Raw genomic sequence first — 24,052 nt, forward strand, 5'->3', positions numbered from 1 at the left:
CAAAAGGGGTGTCACCAAAATATTTCTTAGAACAAGTGAACCAAAGCCCTTCAGTGGCAGCCTGGGCTTTCTGAACTGATGGGGTACTGCATTATGGCGTCTGTGAAAATGGTTCTCCTAATTTCAGAGAGATGCCCACTAGTATTTTCTTAACTCAAGCAAACCTCTGCACTAACCTCTTCAGAAGAAGCCAGGAAATGACTGATGCTTATTGATTATGGAGAATGATATAAAATCAAGTGTCATATTTGGGAAACTTAAGTCCTTTTCAAATTTCTGGAATATCCAGGTTATAACTGGTGAATTAAGCCATTCACTCTCTCAATTCAAGTTGTCGAGCTGAAGTCAGGCTTTGACTCCATTCAGAGTCAGACACAGTCAAATGTTGCACTATTATCTCGATTAGATAAATTATTTATTTGCCAAAAAGATGTGTGTTGTTTACACTACAAAACTAGTATGCCTTTGATTGCACAACCCAGCCAGGTCATTTGGTGGTTGACCTAGCTTTTGAGTCTGTCTTATTTATTTACTTATTTATTGCATTATAAATTGCATCATTTAACACTAATTGTTTGCACTGATTAAGATTAATGTAAATGTGTATAGGTTTCCCACCATAATAATTTTCTTCTTCCATTCCCTGTTTTTGCTGTTATTTTTCAAACATTGTGAAATGTTTTGCCTCTAAATTTACGGTGTAAAGACTATGTGTTCATTTGCATTTTGGTCCAAAGCATATTTAGAAGACTACATAGTTAGGTTGTTCAGTTTGCAACCTTAAACAAAATCGATTGTTTTATAGAGGTTCTTTTCTGTTTATATTTTAAAACCAAATAGCAACAGAAGGCATCATAATCTTGATATCTAAATTCTGTTGTTTTTTTTAGCCTGCAAAGCTTTTTTAGGGCATTTTCAAAGATGTCCCTTTAAAGTCACTTGACAATGTGACCCTTTAACAATGTATTTGATAGAATTCCACTTTGTGCCCTTTATTTGTTTTCCCTAGGATTGTCCAAACACTGAAATACTTTAGAAATAAATTGCCATTGTGTTGTGTATATGTGCTCTATCTTTTGCTGTCTGCGCTTCTGTAGAATCATCTGAAGTTTTTATTTAATTTATTCCCCTTATCCCACTTTCCCCTTCCTTTTTGTGTCTCTGGCTTACTTTAAACAGATGCGTGCTGGGCAACTCTCCCGAAAATTGTGGGGTTCAAGCAAACGGATCAGTCAGATTTCATCTGGAGAAACTGAATATAATACTCAAGATTCCATGTGATATCTGCTCCTATCATCTCTTGGGATTCATACATTTTATTTAATCTTCCAGTCAGACCTCCCAACTTTCTCAGTTATGTTGCAACTACAGCACAATTTCCACAGGCACATATGCATATTAGTATACAGCATCTATTGTTTTGTTGTGCTAAGTAGAAGCAATAAGCTAACACATTGCAAGATAGATAAATTAGGTAGATGATACAGATAGATAGATGGTAGATAGATAGATAGATAGATAGATAGATAGATAGATAGATAGATAGATAGATAATTGTTAAGTATGGGTGTATATATGTGTGTGTTTTAAACTGAATGTTGAAAATTTAAATGACATATGAAAAGCCAACAAACGAGTAAATTTAATGACTATCGGCAATGTAAAGTATTTTGATAGTCATTAAATTTGCCTGTAATTACTGACAGTGGAACAGTGGAACACGAATGTCAAAATCAGTAATATGTGGGATATCCATTATAACATTCTATACCCTCCTTTATGTAACCTGCTGCTGTTTTGGCATAATAGAACTCACAGTTTGTGTTCAAAGTGGCCGTGGCCACTGGAGAGGTAGTTGCTGTCATGCCAAAAAAGAACTAAAGATCTAGTTTTTAAGCCCTCCTTGACAAAAGGAGTCTTCTGGATCTTGGTCAATGTTTCTAAATTATTTAACTATGTAAATCAAACAAAACAATTATTTTTAAAAAAATTTTCCAATGCCTTTTTAGTTCTTGGATGGTGAATATGAAATGTATTTAAATTCACCTATTTAAGGGGGGAAATGAATGACTGGCAATGCAACTTGCTCTACTCAGAAGTCAGCTTTCTGAATTTAGATCTGTTGAATAGGTTGAAAGTGCATGTTGAATGGTTAATATATGAGCATAAATGACAAAAAATAGAGGACCAGCAGATGAGTTCTCAATTTGGTGGAATTTAGCACAGAAATCTAATCCCTCAAAATATCTGAGTCAGCATTATTAAATGGTCACTGAAACCATTTTTTGCTGCTAAATATTAAATTTGAGCATTAAAACATTAATATATTCCATGCACAAAAACATTGGGATAGTTCTCCTGGGCCTGATTTTACATTGCAGTAGTGGGGAGTGGGAGATGCCATCAATAGGACTAGATAGTTCTTTTGGTCAGAAGATGGTAGCTCACCAGCTTTGCTTGGTTCTTTAAGGTCCGGTGTATAATATGTACATGACTGACTTTCATCTCACACATCTGAGAAAGCTACCGGTGCTGTGCTGTTAATGGCAATCATTTTTGTAATGGGAAGAAATCTTCATCTGCAGAGTTAGGGTATAATAACATTTCTTAACTGTAAGAATTATTTCAACGCTGGGAAATGTAAATGAGAGATGCTACAAATATAATATATATCTTTTCTATATTTCTCCAGGTTTTATTTTGCACAGTGTGAATTGTAATCCTAAATGAGGGTTTATTTTTTAAAGAAATTGGATGTTAAATATAGGCAATTGTGTAATGGGAAAATGATGCAATTTTAGCCTTGGTTGCAAAGAATTTGAGTGAGAATGTTCTGATTCCCCAAGCAAAGAGCATCTTTTTGTTATAGTACCTTTTCATGATTTTGTGTTCACTGTTGTAAGAAAAATTGCAGGTTTATCAAGAGCAGATTACATGAATATTCCAGAGTGTCATATACACAATTTATGGAGGTGGATCTATAACTTTCTCCTGATTCCTTTGAGGCTCAAAACTTGATGAACTACAAGAGAAACACAAGAAAATATGAAGTTAATCTTTAATTTTGGGTTGAAATTTTGCAGACTATCACTTATACAAATTTCATTTATTTTTATTATTTCTTCAAAGACTGTATTGTCTTTTATTCTGCTTAGAGACACACATTTTAAAATATCCTTCTGCAGTCTAAGATTCAGTCTTTTACTTGGATAAGACTACTAATTGAAATTAAAGGGACTAAAATTTAAGGAGACATATACAGAATGTTCTGGAAAAATGTTATATTTTAGTATTGAGTGTAAAATAATTGTGGGCAAAAAGCACAGATTTTGGGTTAACCTTAAAGTTAAGCAATCTGGACTGTTTAGTACATAGATGGAAGAGCTTGTGGGAGTTGTGAGGTAGGTGAGAAAGTTGAAAGCACAGCCCAGAAGAAGGGAACTTCAAGCTATTTCTGTATTGTTGCCAAGAAAGTGATTTAGATGTATCCATGAAGTCACCAGTGGTTGAGCTCTACTGAAAGATGACCTGGCTTTTTCAACAATCTTATAGATTGGATAGAAGAGACTAAAGAAAGGATACACAAGACTGAACTTCAAAATATGTTAAAAGATGTATGAGAAAGTTGGAATAGAAAATGTTAGCAATACCAAAGATAATCACAAAGTGTTTGATGTTTTTGCTGTGAAGTTGGGTTGTGATAATTTTAAAAGTGAAATTATTAATTAATGTTGCAGACTGAACCATTTCTGTAAAAGCATGTAAATGCTATACTTAAATATGGGACTGCATGTAAAGGATATTCTAGGGCATTATATACGGTAAATGGTTTTGCAATTGTATATTTGCTATGTGTATATTTTGAAATGTTTTTAAAGATTTGAAGTGAGCCAATTCAAAGACCTCCATTCCAGGAAAATAATGGATATTTTCTATATAAAGCTCTCTTACATGAGCTTCAAAAAGCCTCTTGCTAGAAATTTCTCAGCTATTTACCAGAGCCTACAGAACGTTTTGATTTCTTAGAGATAATTTATAATTTTTTTAAAAAAATGAAATGTTAGGGTATATCCAAAAAGGGTAGGGGGGTAACAACATTTTAAAAATGGTCTTTTACTGAAATCAGGTAGCGAAAAACATCCAAACGTCCTTTCTATATGCGCTATGATTATTTATTTATTTAAGACATGCAAAAGTTTGACCTGAAAGAGTTTCTGGGCGCTCTCTCGTGTAAGGCTAAGAATAGTTTTTGACAATTAGTTTAGTATGAACGTATGCTTGCTACCTTGGCTGTCTTTAGAATAAAAAAAAACCCTTAGTATATGAATTCTGAACACTTTTAATGTTTTCTTACCCGTGTGTCATACATTTGAACATCAGAAAAGTTTAGGAACACTGTAAGGCGAAAAAGATGGCATGGAAGATCTACATTAAGAATGTAAAGTTGTGCTTTGTTTAAAATTTTGCACAGAGGGTTGCTTTTCAGAAAGTGAGGCTGTCATGCTTGATACTGTTTTCTCTGCGTTACTCAGAGAACAAATATTGTCTTATCTTCTGTGATTGGGCTTTTGCAAAAAAAGGAAAAAATTGTTCAGCATCTTTACTCAGTTATTTAACAGCTGTATTTCTGAAGGCTACGCTGAATGCTTTAGGCTCAGGCTAACAGAATTATGATATATCTCACTGAAATCAAGGAGGTAATGAAGCTGCTCTGAAAGGAAAATTGGTTGGTTATCTGGGAGTTTCCTGAAATTCAGATTGTAAACAAGGACCAAGGAAGATACTGATTGAAGGTGCCTGTTGCACAAAGCATCAGGTTAATATTTCTCAGCATTTAAACCAGGCTTTTTAAAAACAACAACAACAACAACAACCTAGTCTTAGTAGTTGCTCAGTTTTTCCAGAACTGTGCTTAGGTTCAGATCTGTCAGATAACACCTCTCAGTGCTCCATGTAATTCCAGTGGCAAACGGTTTAGATATGTCTTTCTGCATAGCTATGCAAATCTGTATGGTATTTGTGAAATTCATCATCACAGGTTGCTAAGCCTAACTTAAAGCGGTATGAGTCACTTTAGGAAAATGTCTGCAGTTCTTCAGTGTTGTAGAGAAACAATTTCATGAATTGTAGAGAAACAATTTCCATTGTTAAAGCTTGCAACACCACTTTGCTATCAAAAATGCATTTATTAGTAGGCGTGAAGTTTGCCTGATTTGATGCTACAAGAGAGAAAGAAAATGCCGCGGTTTGCAAAGGCAGGGGTTTTAGACTCTCCTCCATTAATTAAGAACTGGCTTTGGAAATTGTGCTGGCACCAAACAAATATTCTTTTACGAAGTTCAGCATTACACCTAACCTGTGCCTCTGCATGTGCTTAAAACATCACACTTAAAAGTAAAAAGAACACGAAGCCTTCTGTATATAAGGGCAAATGATAATCTAATGCTGATTATTCTAAATAGTGCAATCTTGACTTCAAATGCCAAAAATGCCTTCAAATTTTGGATGGAAGTGTTTTGATATAATTAAATTTCACCTAGCCATCGTGGAATGTTAAGACCTATTTATCAATCTTTTGTGCAATATCTTTTCTTTATTTCTGGGTGCTTTTAAGGTTAAATAATATTCTATTTGTATTAATGTTCCAATGATAACATTTAATAATTTTAAGCTTGTATGTATGTATATTAGCTAACAGTGAACTGGTTTCTGTACAGCATGATGAGAAATGTTTTCAGAATTGCACTTTGTAGGATTTACAGATTTGTAATTTAAACCTTTTTAAAATGCTTGCATACTTTGTACATAAAATGATTGTCCAATTAGCTTTGTACATAACAAGGTTTGAAGCCAATTAAATTTTAACAATTGACCTATGACCAGTCTCCTAATGAATGATAGAGTTGTTTCCTATTTCCCAAAATACAGTGCCACGAGCCAGATACAGCCTCATAGGGGGAATTGGAAATTTAGATGTCCATATGGACTTTATAGCCAGTGCCCCCCCCCCATTCTCTTTAAAATGGTTGCAGTTCTGGGCATGTTCATAGGAGAGAGTGGAGTATGACTGGGTGGGTGCAGTCTTTCCCTTACCTGAAAAGAAGCTTAATTTGTATGTTTTTACTGTGCTTCGTGGACTCCTTCAGAATAAACCACTGCAGTTTACAGAAAATACTAATTTTAGGCAGGAAATGAAATTGTGCCTTTCAAAAACACATTCTAATCCTATAATCATCTATTTTTAAAACAAACTGGAATGTTTTCAATTGGGAGGGAGGAGCCAGATCACTGTGCAGGTGGCAAGGGCCAGATGTTTTCAATCGAACACGTTTGGGAAGTCATCATCTCTCCTCTCCTCTCCTCCTCCTCCTTCATGGAATAATAGGGGCATTATAGCAGACAGCAGGGTTTTTGCAAGGTATCAACGCTTGTGGATCCCTGCCAGCACATCAATTGTAAGTCATGGTCCTTTGCCAACAGTTCACACTGTGGTAACTCTCAAGGACACTGGAGGGAAAATAGATCTGCAGTGAACATACCATTGTAATCTTTGCTGGATATGTTTAGGAAATGTTCATTTCAGAAACAGCATTTTGTTGAATTTACCGTGAATGATTTCAAAAAGTTAGGATGCCTTTTATATTTAGACAAAAAATGAAGCACAACATTAAACACTAGCTCATGGATTTCATTAAAAAAAACAGCAGTTGGTGTTCGGGGGAGGGGGGGGAACAACAGCCCAATTACTATGCAACCTTGCAAAGTATTCTGTTTATTTCATTTACAAAGGGGCAAAATCCACCCAGAGTTGTTGAGAGTCAGATGGCATACAAATTTAACAAACTGATTACCCAACAATGTGAAATCACAACTGCCAATTCCTTAACTGGCATTGCTTCATATGCATTGATTGTGGAATAAATCCAGATTTATCTAAAAAGGATTCAAACAGGATGAATTAGCCTTATACAACATTCCCATAAAACTCAGATTTAAAAGGACTTTTATTCCATAACTTTGGTAAGAAGAAAATCAGAAGGCTTTAAGTAATGGGTCTTTACTAGTCACCACACAACATATATTTTCTGGGATTCTTCCAGAGCCTTTATTTATTTAGCTTTTATTGTTCTACTTATTCTGTACTTTTCCCTTGCGCCATTCCCATTTATGTGTTTATTTCCCAAGGAATTCCACAAGTGCAACATAAGGTATTTGCACATTACTATTACATAGTAACCGAAATGCAATTCTACTGCATTGGCATTTTGTTTTTGTTTTTGATAGCCATTGACATTTATCTTGGACCTGAAATTTCTTTTATCAGTTCTTAGCAAAGGAATTCTTCTGAACAATGCCAAAATCTTGCCTTGCAATCTGTTCAACAAGAAGACAATTTAGTCTCTACCAACAACATATTTTTTTTCTTCATCTATCAGGATTGCTACTACAAACTGCTGCAATTCAGATATGAATTTAAGCTCTTGAAGATTCTTGAAGTTACAATAGCCAAGAAACTGAGCTGTGAGACATTAAGTGGCTTTAGGCCAGGGGTTTCGAACTGCCGGCCCATGCGCCAGATGTGTCATCTGGAAGGCGTGCCCACCCCATTGCTAGCAATGGCAAAACGGTCCTGATATGTTGTGCGACGTCATGTGACGTCACAAGTTTGACATGTCTGCTTTTTAGGCAAATAACCCTCTCGGATCCTCAGATGTAGACTGAAAGTAGGTCCACTCCAATCCATTTATCCAGTTTGACATTTATCCAGTCTGTTAATGTCTTAAGCTATGCTTGGGGCTCACTAACACTATAACTTCTGATTGGGCAACCTGCCCATTCAGAAATATTTGCTTAGTAAAAGAAAAATATTGCAGCTTTTCATTTACCAAGAATTCTTTATTAGTATTTTCCAGAACTCATTTTTTTCTGCTGAAAAACACTGCCATTAAGCTGTGGAAAGACAGCCCATCACCAGCTGTTTGCCCTTCTGACAAATGGCATTTTTTCCCTAGCCTTTTTGGGGAGCACAGTTCTGCACAGGAGAGGATTCTTGGAAAAATAATTACACTATCTTGAAGCTCTCATTTAACAGGAAACTGAAATCTGTTCCATGCTCATGTTCCGTTGGGGCACTTCCTCTGCACAGAAAGACAACATTTGAATAATTACTGACAAGTTTAAGAATGAAATTTTGGAAGTCAACACTAGTTGTATACCACAGAAGTGAACACTAAACCTCTACATTTGTACATATACCGTATATACTTGAGTATAAGCCGACTCGAGTATAAGCCGAGACCCCTAATTTTACCCCCCAAAACTGGAAAAAGTTCTTGACTCAAGTATAAGCCGAGGCTGGGATCCGCCGAGTGGCTTTCAGCACTGGAGAAAATGCAAAATCGCTCGAGACCAAACTCGAAGGAATCAGCTGCCGGTGGAAAGCGAGGCGATCCGTGCGGTCCCGTGACAGCCAGTCGGGCAAGCAACGCGAAGAGCGGCAGGGCTTTATTTTTGCACCGTGGAGCTCCCCCTCCCCCTCCTCCCAAACTCCCCCTCTCTCCCCCTTCCCCCCACTTCCCAGAGCTGAATACAGGGTATTAACCAGCGGCGGAGACTTGCAGAACGGCGGATCGAGCCTCTGTCGCCGGCGGCTGGATCCGCGCTCCGCAAGCCTCTGCCGCCGGCGGAGGCTGGATCCGTGCTCCACAAGCCTCTGCCGCCGGCTGGATCCGCGCTCCGCAAGCCTCTGCCGCCGGCGGAGGCTGGATCCGCGCTCCACAAGCCTCTGCCACCGGCGGAGGCTGGATCCGCGCTCCGCAAGCCTCTGCCGCCGGCTGGATCCGCGCTCCGCAAGCCTCTGCCGCCGGCGGAGGCTGGAGCCGCGCTCCACAAGCCTCTGCCGCCGGCTGGATCCGCGCCCCGCAAGCCTCTGCCGCCGGCGGAGGCTGGATCCGCGCTCCGCAAGCCTCTGCCGCCGGCGGAGGGTGGATCCGTGCTCCACAAGCCTCTGCCGCCGGCTGGATCCGCGCCCTGCCGCCGGCAGAGGCTTGCGGAGCGCGGATCCAGTGGGGGGGGAAAAGCCCTTTAGCAGGATTTGCCTGCATGCCGGCGGAGGCTGGATCCGTGCTCCACAAGCCTCTGCCGCCGGCTGGATCTGCGCTCCACAAGCCTCTGCCGCCGGCTGGATCCGCGCTCCGCAAGCCTCTGCCGCCGGCGGAGGCTGGATCCGCGCTCCACAAGCCTCTGCCACCGGCGGAGGCTGGATCCGCGCTCCGCAAGCCTCTGCCGCCGGCTGGATCCGCGCTCCGCAAGCCTCTGCCGCCGGCGGAGGCTGGAGCCGCGCTCCACAAGCCTCTGCCGCCGGCTGGATCCGCGCCCCGCAAGCCTCTGCCGCCAGCGGAGGCTGGATCCGCGCTCCGCAAGCCTCTGCCGCCGGCGGAGGCTGGATCCGTGCTCCACAAGCCTCTGCCGCCGGCTGGATCCGCGCCCTGCCGCCGGCAGAGGCTTGCAGAGCGCGGATCCAGTGGGGGGGAAAAGCCCTTTAGCAGGATTTGCCTGCATGCCGGCGGAGGCTGGATCCGTGCTCCACAAGCCTCTGCCGCCGGCTGGATCTGCGCTCCACAAGCCTCTGCCGCCGGCTGGATCCGCGCCCCGCAAGCCTCTGCCGCCGGCGGAGGCTGGATCCGCGCTCCGCAAGCCTCTGCCGCCGGCGGAGGGTGGATCCGTGCTCCACAAGCCTCTGCCGCCGGCTGGATCCGCGCCCTGCCGCCGGCAGAGGCTTGCGGAGCGCGGATCCAGTGGGGGGGGAAAGCCCTTTACCAGGATTTGCCTGCATGCCGGCGGAGGCTGGATCCGTGCTCCACAAGCCTCTGCCGCCGGCTGGATCCGCGCCCTGCCGCCAGCAGAGGCTTGCGGAGTGCGGATCCAGTGGGGGGGGGAAAGCCCTTTAGCAGAATTTGCCTGCATGCCGGCGGAGACTGGATCCGTGCTCCACAAGCCTCTGCCACCGGCTGGATCCGCGCCCTGCCATCGGCAGAGGCTTGCGGAGCGCGGATCCAGTGGGGGGGAAAAGCCCTTTAGCAGGATTTGCCTGCATGCCGGCGGAGGCTGGATCCGTGCTCCACAAGCCTCTGCCACCGGCTGGATCCACGCCCTGCCGCCGGCAGAGGCTTGCAGAGCGCGGATCCAGTGGGGGGCAAAAGCCCTTTACCAGGATTTGCCTGCATGCCGGCGGAGGCTGGATCCGTGCTCCACAAGCCTCTGCCGCCGGCTGGATCCGCGCCCTGCCGCCGGCAGAGGCTTGCGGAGCGCGGATCCAGTGGGGGGGAAAAGCCCTTTAGCAGGATTTGCCTGCATGCCGGCGGAGGCTGGATCCGTGCTCCACAAGCCTCTGCCGCCGGCTGGATCCGCGCCCTGCCGCCGGCAGAGGCTTACGGAGCGCGGATCCAGTGGGGGGGAAAAGCCCTTTACCAGGATTTGCCTGCATGTCTCAAGTGCGCGCCTCCCCAAACCTCCCCAAACGTCGGCAGGTCTCCGGACCTCCGCGCCCTGCCTGCCTGCTTCTTTCCGCAGCGGAAAGAAGCAGGCAGGCAGGGCGCGGAGGTCCGGAGACCTGCCGACGTTTGGGGAGGTTTGGGGAGGTGCGCGCGCACCTCCCCAAACCTCCCCAAACTTCGGCAGGTCTCCGGACGGCGGTGGCTTGGGAGAGGTGCGTGCGATCCCGGAAGCACCAAAGCCTCGGCCGCGCACAAGTCCTCGGTAAGTTTGTGGAGCACGGATCCAGCCTCCGCCGGCATGCAGGCAAATCCTGCTAAAGGGCTTTTCCCCCCCACTGAATCCGCGCTCCGCAAGCCTCTGCCGCCGGCTGGATCTGCGCTCCACAAGCCTCTGCCGCCGGCTGGATCCGCGCCCCGCAAGCCTCTGCCGCCGGCGGAGGCTGGATCCGCGCTCCGCAAGTCTCTGCCGCCGGCGGAGGGTGGATCCGTGCTCCACAAGCCTCTGCCGCCGGCTGGATCCGCGCCCTGCCGCCGGCAGAGGCTTGCGGAGCGCGGATCCAGTGGGGGGGAAAAGCCCTTTAGCAGGATTTGCCTGCATGCCGGCGGAGGCTGGATCCATGCTCCACAAGCCTCTGCCGCCGGCTGGATCCGCGCCCTGCCGCCGGCAGAGGCTTGCGGAGCGCGGATCCAGTGGGGGGGGAAAAAGCCATTTAGCAGGATTTGCCTGCATGCCGGCGGAGGCTGGATCCGTGCTCCACAAGCCTCTGCCGCCGGCTGGATCCGCGCCCTGCCGCCGGCAGAGGCTTACGGAGCGCGGATCCAGTGGGGGGGAAAAGCCCTTTACCAGGATTTGCCTGCATGTCTCAAGTGCGCGCCTCCCCAAACCTCCCCAAACGTCGGCAGGTCTCCGGACCTCCGCGCCCTGCCTGCCTGCTTCTTTCCGCAGCGGAAAGAAGCAGGCAGGCAGGGCGCGGAGGTCCGGAGACCTGCCGACGTTTGGGGAGGTTTGGGGAGGTGCGCGCGCACCTCCCCAAACCTCCCCAAACTTCGGCAGGTCTCCGGACGGCGGTGGCTTGGGAGAGGTGCGTGCGATCCCGGAAGCACCAAAGCCTCGGCCGCGCACAAGTCCTCGGTAAGTTTTTTTGTTGACTGGAGTATAAGCCGAAGTGGAATTTTTCAGCCCAAAAAGTGGGCTGAAAAATTCGGCTTATACTCAAGTATATACGGTACATTCCTATCACAAGGGAATTCTCTAACAACAATCAGTATCACATGTTAGAATTAAGTGGCACGTGAATATTGCTGGTGATTTAAGAAAATATCTCAACTGTACTGAAGTCTTGTGATGACTTCACTTGAGAGGTTTCTGGGTCTTCCTGAAATACTGTATGGAAAGCAAGACTGGAGAGAGAATAATGAAAGAAATATTGATCTAAATGGTTCAGTGAAAAGGATGGGGCGGGGAGGCAGGGGAACAATCTTCTTATTAACATCTACCAATGGCAGGGACTAACAACATAAGTAGAGTGCCTTTGGGCAGAGGTAACAAGGAACAAAATTCAGCTTATTGTGTCTGAAAAGGTAAAGCATTAAGATGGCTACTCCTTAGAAAGACAAGTGCCAAAGAATCTATATGAGTTTCAACTAACAAGACTCGCAAATAGGGCCAGTCTTCAGATTACAAATATAAGCAAAATGTGTTGGACTGCCTTTTTTCAGATGATGCTTAGTCTCCGGATTTGAAGCAAAGGCATAGAACAGGGTTTTACCTCACAAACAACCGAGCCCCAGTTTTCCCTTGTAGGGTAGCTTTGTTTCCTTCCACAAGCAGCAACGATCCTTCACGTAAGCCCTTGAAGGTGAGGGACCAAAATGGGTGTTGTTTAATACAGGGGAGCAACAGAAAACTCATCTTGAAAAGTACAGGTAGGGTCAATCGAGTCTGAGACTACCACTGGTTGAGCAAGTGTGAACAAATACTAACTTGTATCGCATATCGGGAACATTATGACACAGGTTGAATCTGCTCAGAATCAAGTCTGCTTGGATTTTCAATACACCAGATTAACTATGTCAACTGAATGTTTTAAATTCTTCTCAGGAAGGAATGCTAAAGATCAGTAGCACAGCAGATACTTGGAATGTAGTATATCTCAGTTTGAATCACTGGCACACACTCTACAAGGCTGTACTTATGATAGCAGATGACTAACAGGAGGATTTTGAAGGCTTTTAAAGGGAAACTGTCACGCCAGCACATCCTGTAAAAATAGCTTGGAGTTATGATGGGCGTTGCTGACTCACCAGGGACTTGCCCGGCACTTGCTCTCTATTGTTTGTTATCTTCCTCCTATCATCATCAGTTCCAGTTTGGTTGACAGCTTAGAAAACAAACAGCATGGCAGCTCCCATGGGTTTATTGTCTTACCCTTCCTTTCAGCTTTAGAGTGAATTAGGAAAAGTTTAATCCACTTGCACTGTTTTATGTTTACATGTTTGATGACAAACAGCCTTATGTTTATAAGTGACAGTTTTCCTACTAAGTACCTGCATGTCATAAGCATTTGAATTAAAATTACCATATTAAAATCAAATTGATGTTTTTAAATTTTTATTTGGTGTGAGTTGGAAGAGGGGTAGTCTTATACGGCGAGTATAGCCCAAGCCCTATAATTTAACAGGAAAAGTAGGGGGTCGTCTTATATGCCCAGTCATCTTATACGCCGGAAAATACGGTAATTCACCCATTCTGCTAAGCTGCAGCTTGCTTCCCCAGCCACAAATTATTGATACCGACAAAGGAGAATATTTGTAGCTCAGGGTTGAAATAAGTGGTCCTTAATACTCTCTGAGCTTGGTTGTTTTCTTGCAGATGTTTTATTACCCAAACTAGGTAGCATCTAGCACTGTGAATACCTAGTTTGGATAATGAAAAGTCTGCAAGAAAACAATCAAGCTCAGAGAGCACCTAGGACCCCTCACAACATGTTGAGCCATAAAGCCCTTATTTGAAAACCAGAATGGCTAGATTCATAAAAGATACTGAAGAAATAAATTATGGCTTTGGTGGAATAGGTAGCTCATGGAAGGCTAACATTTGGCATGTAATATGAAGCCACGTGTCTCAAGGGTTAGCATAAGGCAGAGTTCTATATTCTATTTATTTATGTTCTGTTTTGAAGGGGTTGTAGACAAGTTCTATTTTGGTAGCATTTGAATTTTGAGAGATAAAATTCCACACATCTGCAGGATAGCAGATTGAGGAAGGCTTGTGAACCTGGATTCAGAGTTGCAGCTGAAGAGACATGTTGCCATCAGTTCATGATTCACTTCACATTTCTGGTGGCACATTACCAATAAGCAGAGTCAATGTTTACCCAAATGCAGAATTTAGGGATCAGCAATTTTAGCATTTTTAAGTGCATCTGGCTTTAGGACATATTCTTTAGAATCGCCATATGAATCAAGATGGGAAGGAAAAAAATCTAAGAATTACTCACTAACACTGGAGGTGTATTTAATTCTTCATGGTACTGCATAATCCTTTTTTCACGAGTTTCCTAGAATAATAGTACAGCACTCAGATGTTAGGAAGAGATCACAAACTCTAAAGCAAGTGTGGCATAAAGAGCACGGTGTAAAATAAAAAGTCATCCCATTTGTAAACTTACAAGATCTCCAGTTTGGCTCTCAAAAATTCCTAATCAGTTTTGCAGTTTTGTCTCCTTGTACTAACAGGATGACTAAGATGCCATCTACAGATTCCATTTTAAGCTTTAGTTAGTATATGTATGTATGTATGTATGTATGTATGTATGTTTGTATGTATGTTTGTATGTATATGTATAAGTATATGCACATATATATGTATGTGGCCTAGGGGTTAAAACAATTGCCTAATGTGCAATCAGCCCAGGTTCGAATCTCAGAAGGGTATGGCTGACTGATGAGAACAAATAAGTTTGAAATGCGTATCAGTCTCCCTTTAATTCTTTGTTAGCAATCCAAAAAATTTACACAAATATGAGCTGTCACTACTGTGACCACTGCCTGTGGATGGCCTTGGGTTAGGCTGAAACAGGAAATAAGATTTGTCCCATGTTTGGGGCCTAGCAAGGTAATCTAAATACTTAACAAACATTTAAAACATATATGTATATGTATATATATAAAATTTTAAATTAAAACCTACACTGTGGTTTGTATACTTAAAAAATGGAGGGGAAGCCATAGTTTAAAACTTTTGTTTTCCTAGACTTTTTTAAGCATCAATTTCTCCTTCCACATGAAATATGCTATGAAGTACCTTCATATACCCACTCCCATGTCCATGGTAATTATCCCTGCTGATGTCCCCAGGTTTCCTACAATTGGCTACGCTCTGGCTCAGTCAAAGTTAGACAAAATGTGTTACAACTTAGTATACTGTGTCTATTCAGCTACCATGGCAGTTGTAATTTGGTTTGTTAATTTAGATACCAAACAGTATTTATACAGGACTTCCCACTGTGTTTCTCGGTTCCGTTTCCTAATGACTGTAAACCAAAATTCTGCTATTTGATGTAATCTCTGGATTCAATCATTAATGCCTTATTCGAAGATCTTGGCTTCAACAATAATATTAATGTTCTTGTGCCCATCCAAAGAACATGGGGATAATAGAGTTCCATCATGCTTTGCTAAGCACTGCTAATAACTGCTAGAAAGCTGTCAAGAGACTGGATATTTACCCCCATATGAGTGCTATTAACATCTGGGTCCAGGTAATGTGGATTGATGTTGAAAGGAACCAATTGGAGAGCTGTCAAAGAAGGTGGATACACAATGGGCATATCATTAGTTGTGTTGATGCTGATAGTTGCTACGTTGGTTCCTGCACTGGATCCAATGTATGGGATGCCATCCTGTAAAAAACATGGAATACAATATTAGAGCAACCTTTAGTGCTTATAATAATTGACTAGAATTCAAAAATATAAAGATGACTTGAATAGAACTACACAGTTCTACCTCTCTCTTAAATTGAGCGCCAACACTTTGTGTGCGAATCATTACAAGTACAGATGACTTTCACAAAACAGTGCTCTCCAGATGCATGGCATTAAAACACAATACTACCCAGCATCCTACTAGAAATACTGAAATATTGAGTAGATATTAGGGAGGGAGGTAAGAGGACAGTAGAGAAGGTAACTACAATTTCCTGTACCTGGTAGATACAGAACATAGATTTTTCCATTTTAACATACTGGCATGAAAATCAAAGTTCAGTTTTTTCTTAATCTGAAAAGCTAATCATAGGAAGTGCACTCTGATTGCAAATTTCTTTTTTCACCATATTAAAATCTTAAAATCTCAAGGAAACTGTCAACTCTATAGGTAGTCCTTGACTTACAACAGTTTGTTTAGTGACCATTCAAAGTTGCAACAATACTAAAAAAAGTGACTTATGATCATTTTTCACACTTACAACCATTGCAGCATCCCCATGGTCACATGATCAAAATTCAGCCGCTTAGCAACTGACTTGTATTTATGACAGTTACAGGGCCTCGAGGTCACATGATCCCCTTTTGTGACCTTCTGACAAGCAAAGTCAATAAGGAAGCCCGATTCACTTAACCAGGTTACTAACTTAACAACTGCGGTGATTCACTTAACAATGGTGGCAAGAAAGATTGTAAAATGGGGCAAAACTCACTTAATAAATGTCTCACTTAACCGAAGTGTTGGGCTCAATTGTGGCTGTAAGTTGAGGACTACCTGTATATTAAAAACATTTATAATGCAAAGGGAGATATGCAAATCTGAAATGTGACAATTATAGTTAAGCTGACCAACCTATATATACAAAGCAGGAATGTAAGACCTGAAGCTTTATTGAACTTAAATCATGTTTACACCCAAGGAGTAAAAATACTAAAGAATAAAAATATATATTGTAATTTCATTAAAGTCTAGGACAGCAACTACTGGCAAAGTTGTATGATTTCTACTCCATTTTATTCTGAAGTTACAATTCAGGTTGCTACCTGAACTCCATTGCCTGCAGACAGATCCTATCATATGTTATGGCAAACCTAAGACAGACATTTGAGTACGAAATCTGATTCCAGAGGATGTGGATGGAACATAAAACTTTACAAGGATTGCCCTATGTCTGGATATTCTTGGACTACTTCTTTTGTCTTAAAATGTGATCAACCAGGATATTTAAATATCAAGAATTGTCCAGGATATAGCTAATTGTAGTGCTGGTGGCTTGGGACTTAATGACCTGTAGCAACAATTGAAGAGGAAGGAAGGAAGGAAGGAAGGAAGGAAGGAAGGAAGGAAGGAAGGAAGGAAGGAAGGAAGGAAGGAAGGAAGGACCATTCTGACGTTTAAGCAGACTTCTAATTCTGTCTTACAAGAGAAGCCATTGTGGACAGAGCTGGTGGCCTTTCCAGCTTTGCCTGCATTGAGAAACCATTTCTATTGCTTCTCAGGTGACTGAATATGCTGAAGAACAGAATGCCAACACAGTTGTGGTTTGTTAAAAAAAACTATAGCTTAGCACAACATATAAATTAAGTCTTTCTCTGCTTCAGAATCTGATGGTAGAAAGGGTCAAGGAATGTTGCTTTTTATAATTCAAAGGAGGACACTGAGAATCATCCAGAATATTTAGGGAAATATTTAGGGAATGAATCCAGCTGTAATTTTGATTTTTTTCCTGCCTTTGGATACTTAGCGTATCTATTTTATCCTTTAAAACTCCAGCTTGTCCTTTCCAGGGGAGGCTAGACTCAGGTTACTTTTGGAGACTGATCCACAAGATTCCATATAAACACTGACTGGCCATCAAGTCCACAAAAGTTGTACAATCCTAAACCTTAGAAAGACCACTCCCAGAGTGGCAAGCAAGGCTACAGCTTCAGTGGCTCGTTCTGTTGAGTCTAAGGCTTGAGGGACAGAAATTATGCAAGCTAGAAAATCATGCAGAAATAAATATACCCAGTGTAAATAAATATACACAGTGTATGCAATTCCTTTCCCCTAAAATATGCTCCGTTTTGAAAGGTGAAACAAAGTTATCATAAAGGATACAATATTGTTATAATGGTAGGAAGCCAGTTTGATAGGACCGCTTTAATTCTTTGCATCTTTGCCTAACCCCTTTTGGCCTAGGTATGACACACATGGGCTACATCAGTGCAAGTGACCCCTATACATTAGCAAAGAGTCTTTTGTATCTCTCTGTAGCCATCTAGTCTTTGCAGCCCAGATCTGGTGAGCCTATCTGGATGACAAACAGTTGCCACAGGAATTGTCTGAGGGGCAATGGAAATGTCCTAAGAATGGAAAGAAACCCTGGAGTGTCATTAAAAAGCACCAGATTTCTTCTTCAGAAAAAGTAGATGCATATTTACTATTTAATAATCCAAAATACAATTAAAGCCTCCCTTTGCTTCCCACGTTTTTCAGTACAGGCTACGGGGGAGAAGATTTCAATAAACAATTGTAGACCTTTTTATTATGATCCAGCAGAGCTGACTCAAAAGATGGCTCCCAACGTTACTGAATCCTCTCTCCAAATTGTTAAAATTTCACAGACGTGCCAAAACCGTTCTAAATTTCTGTGGTTCTTTGTGGTGGGAGCTTTCTTATGAAAAGAAAGTTTCTTGTATACGATCTTGGCTTTTTATACTGTTAAAATTATGTTTTAAGAGTTGATCTGCCTTTAAATGTCTGGTGGATGTCCTAATGCTGACTGTGCTGTGCTATACCTGCGCTCAATCTAATGCATGATGTTATTACAAGGTTCAATTCTACACTGTTGGAGAAAAGAGCAGGACTCCACTCTCCTACTTCATGTTGGTTTTAGAAAAGCTCTACCACATACTCATTAGCATTTTGCAGATCATTTTCTTTGCAGAGCTATCAAAAGACAAATGTTCTATCTGGGTAGTGAATATCTAAAGTGGCGGCCTGGCTCTCAAGATAGCAAATTATAAAAACTACAGAAGTGATGCCCTGCTTCTACCATACAAATCTGGATTTTGCAAGACCTTTAGGGTTCCAACCATTACAAAGCATCAGAGACTATGAGGAGTCACCAGATTGGAACAGCAGCTCTGTATTCCATGCTTATGAGACTCTGAAGGACAGCAGCTGCGTAGATTGGTCCTTCCCTATTTGGTTCTACACCCTTATTTCAATGTAATACCCAGTGTTGCTCAGGCTTCTTGGCCTAGCAAAATTATTATTATTATTATTATTATTATTATTATTATTATTATTATTATTATTATTATTATTATTATTATTATTATTATTATTAATTTTATTTGTATACCGCCCTTCTCCCGAAGGACTCAGGGCGGTGATTTCCAGGTAATAAGCACTGATTCTAAATTAGCAGAGTCTTGTTAGCATACAACTTGGATAAGCCATCTTGAACATCCCCTGGCAAGTGGAGGAATGCTTGAAATAATCACCTCTTGATGCTTAATTCAGAAAAATACTTACAAAGAATAAGGGACGCAAAAGGGATTCCCAAGAGAGCTTAACACAGCATCTCTTCAATACAGCTACATTTGTGAGCAAGTACCAGAAGTTTATTTCAAAATTGCTTAACTGCTGGTTTATACTACCTCAAGAACTCGTTTCCTGATTGGACGTATCAAATCATTGTCATAAAGAATTTTCAAAAGGCGGAAAGTATTGCCACCACCTACAGAAAGAGAAAGTACCGTTTGATCAAGTTTATTTCTTGTTATTTGGGTCCACATACTGTGCATCCTAAGCTACACGGAAATAAATTCCACTAAATTAAGGGGACATATATTTTCAGATAAATATGTAGAGGATTATATCCTAGCAGGAGAAATAATACTTGGTATTTTGATCACTGCAATACAAAAAAGATGTTGAGACTCTATAAAGTGTGCAGAGAAGAGAAAAAAATATGATTGGGGGACTGGAGGTTAAAGGGTATAATGAAAGGTTGTGGGAAATGGGTATATCTAGTGTAACAAAGAGAAGAACTAGTGATGACAGCAGTCTTCCAATATTTCAGGGGCTGCTACAAAGAAGAGGGAGTCAAGCTATTCTCCAAAGCGCCTGAGGGCAGGACAAGAAGCAATGGATGGAAACTAATCAAGGAGAGATCCAAACTAGAATTAAGGAGAAATTTCCTGTCAGTGAGAACAATTAATCAATGGAGCAGCTTGCCTCCAGAGATGTGGGTGCTCCATCTCTGGAGGTTTTTAATTTAGGCATGAAATCTGAATCCACTGAATTAGAGTCTTCTTCTAAATGCCCACAAGGGCCATTTAAGAACCTGATCCTGGGGAAAGTGGAATCATTTTATAATATCCCTATTACCCCACTGTACCAAATCAACTGAAACAAGCAACTGGGGTTCAAGGAAGTTACACTGGCTACATCAGAGATACAGGGAGTCCTCCATTTATGACCATTCAAAATTACAACAGCCTTAGAAAAAAATGACTAACAGTCTGTCAACTCTGCAACGAACCTGGCTGCAGCCATTTTTTTCATTTTGGGTTGCCACAAGAAGGGAAGGAGGGAGAAGGTATTTCTGGTAGGCTAAACATGAGCAACTCTCATGGGAACCAAGGTCATTCTCATACTGGAGGGATGGAGGAAGATCATTGAGTTAGAAAAGCCCGCCAAGGGGTTCTATTGGGCAGCATGATTAGAGGGGTGGGAATTGTTACATTGTATTACTTTGATTCTTGGGGGGGGAAGGTTTAGATCTGGTTTCACTTTTGAACGGGCCGATATTATGTATCCAATAAACATGTTCTTTGAGGAACTTTCTGATTTATTTGGTCTTATTGATTGGAACCTTGACATTCTCTTTATGACAATTGCAGTACCTGTGATTATATGATTGCAATTTAGATGCTTGGCAACTAGCTCATATTTACAATGATTGCCGTGTCTTGTGGTCACGTGATTGCGATATGCAATCTTCCCAGCTAGCTTTCAATAAGAAGTCAGTTGGGGAAGCCAGATTCTCTTAAGGAAGATGTGATTCACTTAATGACCATGTGAGTTGTTTTAAAGACTGCAGTGATTCACTTAATAGCCGTAGTAAAAATGGTCATAAAGTTGGGTTCAGTCATCTGATGACTCAATCACTACGTCACTTATCGAGCAAAATTCTGGTCCCAATGGTCATAAATCAAGGGCTATCTGTACTTAAAATTTTAACTGTGGTATCTATAATTTTATTCCTGATCATTTCTGAAATGGAAACAAAACAATTTTACTGCATGGAGAGTCCAGAGTGTAAATGTTAGCAGTGTGAGAGAAGGATCATATATGAGTTGATTCTGCCCACCTCCAGCATTATATCGTTGATATATGTACAGAATCAGGGGGTCTATAGTCAAAATAAGTTCCTTTTTCCTGATGTAGACTCAACTATGCTAAATAGACCAGGGTCAGTGTAACACACTTCTTCAAATGTAAGGCTACAATCTAAGTATAATTTTTAGTTGTTTTAATTGTTAAAGCATAACTCTCTTGCAAGCACATTGGTTTGTGCTTAGACTGTAAGCCGCCCTGAGTCTTCGGAGAAGGGCGGGATATAAATGGGATTAAAATAAAATAAATAAATAAAACATACACATATATTAAAAACTAATATTCAGGACTCTGCAGAATTCTGGAAAAGTCCATGTTTCTGCCGTAACACTTAAGAAGCAGAAGTAGAGGTCAGGGGTCTCTTTACTACCCTACTATCTTTGCCTTTTTGTATCTTAGTCCGTCCTTATCAAGAAGGCAGTCTCTGTACAAATACTTTCAAGAGGTTAATATTTACCAATGAATATTGCCTCAGCTTTTCTTACAGCTTCTCTTGGATCGTTTGATTCATGGATACTGTCTAGTCCGTAACCTGAGAAGGAAACAAGAAGCTACATATAAATCAAGAAGCTACAATGTGCACTGTAACAGAATGTAAAATCAAGAGGTTCCTAGGTTAGAGACAGTCCTGGATAAGAACTAAAATACTATAATGAAGTCATTATCAAAAGATCAATCAGGAAATAGTAGTCTTTGGAGCAAGTTTCATACCTGTGCAGAAAACAGGAAGTTGAAGAAAGGATACTCAATAGCCTGGAGTGTTGTTGCTATGACCATGTAGAACATCCTTGCTATCCCCCTTAGCCTCCATCATCAACTCAATTAGATCAAGCCCTGGGTAGTATTCAGGATGGTGCTCTGGCTAAGTTACAGTGGATATAAATACACATTCCTGTTAAAATGACAGGTTTTTGAGATGTAAAAAAACACCAGACCATGATAAATCACTTCAGATTTTTTCCCCATCTTTAATATAATATATCAGTTGTATAATTCAATTAAATGATTTATTGTGGTCTGATTTTTTTTCACATCTCAGAAACCTGGCATTTTAGCAGGAATGTGTAGACTTTTATATCCACTGTATAATGAAAACAGTACAAGAGTTCTGAAGAAGAAAAAAAGGCCTTGTCAAGGAGAATTCTGCTGACTGTGACAAAGAAACCACAGTTCTGAACAGCAAGAGGGCCTTTTTCTTCAAGGGAAGAGAATACCCTAAATCAGGGATGTTAAAAATGCCGGCCCGCGGGCTGGATGCGTCATGGCAAAACCGCGCCCACACCATTGCCTGCAATGAAAAAAAAGTCATGATATGTTGCAACACATCATGTGACATTGCGAGTTTGACACCCCTGCCCTAAATGTTTTCAGGAGCAGCTGTTTCTCTGCAGCTCCTCCTCAAGTGTTTTTCAAGCAGCCTGTAAGTCAGTTAAGTAAAAAAGACAAGCAGATAAAGTTTGCACTTATCTACTGAGAAGAACCTAGTTCACTGGCCATGGCTTGCCAGCAGCTAAGCATTTTTGTCTTAGCTTTTGTTTGGGTTTACAAAGTAAATAGAATTATTGGGCATGTCACAAGTCACACTATATGGCTTAAGCGTACCTCTGGGCATAGGTAAAAATCATGTTTGTTGCCAAAGAGGAAGAGGAAAGGAAAGTCATATTATATATATTAGTATATTATATCATATTATATTATATTATATAGTATATAGCAGGGGTGTCAAACTCAATTTCATTGAGGGCCGCATCAGCATTGCAGTTGCCCTCAAGGGGCCGGGTGGGTATGGCCAGGGTGGGCGTGGCCTACTGGGTGGGCGTGGCCAGAGTGCGTATGGCCTACTGGGTGGGCATGGCCAGCTCTACATCGTTGGCATCAAGGGTGCCTATAGGGGCCTGGGCAGGAGTGGGACAGATCTGAGGGTCTCTGGCAGAAGGAGGGTCTCTGGGCCAGGGCCAAGGCAGTGGGGGCCGTTCCCTCACTGTTTCCAGGATGGCTTCGCGGGCCGCATGAAACCACTTCGTGGGCCAGATCCGGCCCCCGGGCCTTGTGTTTGACATGTCTGGTATATAGTATATATCATAGTATAGTATATAGTATAATTATAACACACACACACACACATAAAATCAATATAAAAATACTGAATAGCTTCCAATTTAGTGCCTTGGAGCAAAAAGGTTACCCACCCATCTTCTACGTGAATCAAGGACAGGTCTGACTTACCTAAACTTTCCAGCTTCTCCCTTGCCAGTGTGGCATATGCAGTTTGGTCATGAAGAGCATAGGGGACAAACAGAATTTTCCTCACCTGCCTAGGAGAATCAATTTTATGATAAACAAGCAAAAGTTTGGGATTGGGCACTATCTCATTTTACCTTAAAAGGTAAAACAATACGAAAGTCCCCTTCCCCATCATTCTGATGTTTACCTAGCATTTTTAAGCAAGAATCCAGCTAAGCAGCCAGTTTGATCACTGATGGAACGCCTATTAAGGCAGGCAGATTACTTTAAAATAACAGACCGAAAAAAGCAATCCATTTACCTTCTTCCACACAAGAACCCTACAGATTTATCGAAACGTTCTTTTCCCATAATCAGTTCTCCAGAAACACTTTTTTTGAGAGCAAGCTGCTTCTTATTTATATTTACACACCAATCCTATTATAAACATTATCCAACGTTCAGCCAGTTTTCTGATTGCAGAGCTTCATTTTTACAGCAACGGTAACCACAGGGAGCTCGATTCCCGTTCTGGCACAGCATGTGCAACCAGCAAGTTAAAAGGAGAAGTCAAGGAACAGTTTGGGGGAGGCAAAGCGACCCAAGGGCTAGTCCCCGGGCGCTACCTCTCACGTAAACTTACGCCCCCAGGAAGGTCTTGATCTGTTCCTGGCAGTGGTCTAGGTAGCCTCCGCCGTAGAGGGTGGAGTTGGAAATCAGCAGCAGCCGCCGGCGATTTTCCATCTTGCTCCGAAGGCGCGACGGTGCCTCTTTCCAGGAAGCCGTGGGAAAGCCACCTGGCGCTGGAAGAGAGGAGGCGGCCAGGAGGCTCCGTCGGGAGAGGTTGTGTCTGGCTTGCCAATCGGCGGAGGGAGGAGAGGCTGGCCAGGAGAAGAGCCGAAGGCGGGTTAGCGCCAGTCGCGGAGTCCGGTCCCCGCCCGCTCGCGCCGCTA

General features: G+C 42.2%; 2 protein-coding genes across 3 annotated transcripts in view; one reads left to right on the plus strand and one right to left on the minus strand.

The window, feature by feature from the left end:
• Positions 1–5,872, plus strand: part of NBEAL1 (neurobeachin like 1) — a gene marked incomplete at its 3' end in the record, with an annotated part of 109,227 nt that extends 103,355 nt beyond the window's left edge. For both annotated transcript variants that reach the window (XM_083371268.1, XM_083371269.1), the window contains one exon: positions 1,180–5,872. In XM_083371268.1, coding sequence (XP_083227394.1) covers positions 1,180–1,281 — 102 coding nt within the window. The remainder of the gene's footprint in view (positions 1–1,179) is intronic.
• LOC310645519 (alpha-aspartyl dipeptidase-like) lies at positions 1,316–23,998 on the minus strand. The gene is made up of 9 exons (XM_083371312.1): positions 23,743–23,998; positions 23,103–23,191; positions 21,334–21,408; positions 19,133–19,212; positions 15,227–15,400; positions 13,997–14,056; positions 12,266–12,348; positions 8,067–8,138; positions 1,316–3,022 (listed from the first exon to the last, which is right to left on the minus strand). The coding sequence occupies exons 1-9, from the start codon at positions 23,841–23,843 to the stop codon at positions 2,965–2,967; spliced, it is 792 nt and encodes a 263-aa protein (XP_083227438.1). The 5' UTR covers positions 23,844–23,998; the 3' UTR covers positions 1,316–2,964.
• Positions 23,999–24,052: the final 54 nt, after the last annotated feature.

The sequence above is a fragment of the Vipera ursinii genome (assembly GCF_947247035.1).
Source record: "Vipera ursinii genome assembly, chromosome: 1".
Classification (NCBI taxonomy): domain Eukaryota; kingdom Metazoa; phylum Chordata; class Lepidosauria; order Squamata; family Viperidae; genus Vipera; species Vipera ursinii.

Bases quoted from the DNA above. Each gene is read 5' to 3' on its own strand.
- LOC310645519 (XM_083371312.1), bottom strand. From the start codon at position 23,843: ATGGAAAATCGCCGGCGGCTGCTGCTGATTTCCAACTCCACCCTCTAC. The intron at 19,213-21,333 runs GTAAATATTAAC...CTCTTTCTGTAG, and splicing joins AGCTGAGGCAATATTCATTG to GTGGTGGCAATACTTTCCGC. The intron at 12,349-13,996 runs GTGAGTAATTCT...CTCACCTTCAAG, and splicing joins TAAATACACCTCCAGTGTTA to GGCTTACGTGAAGGATCGTT.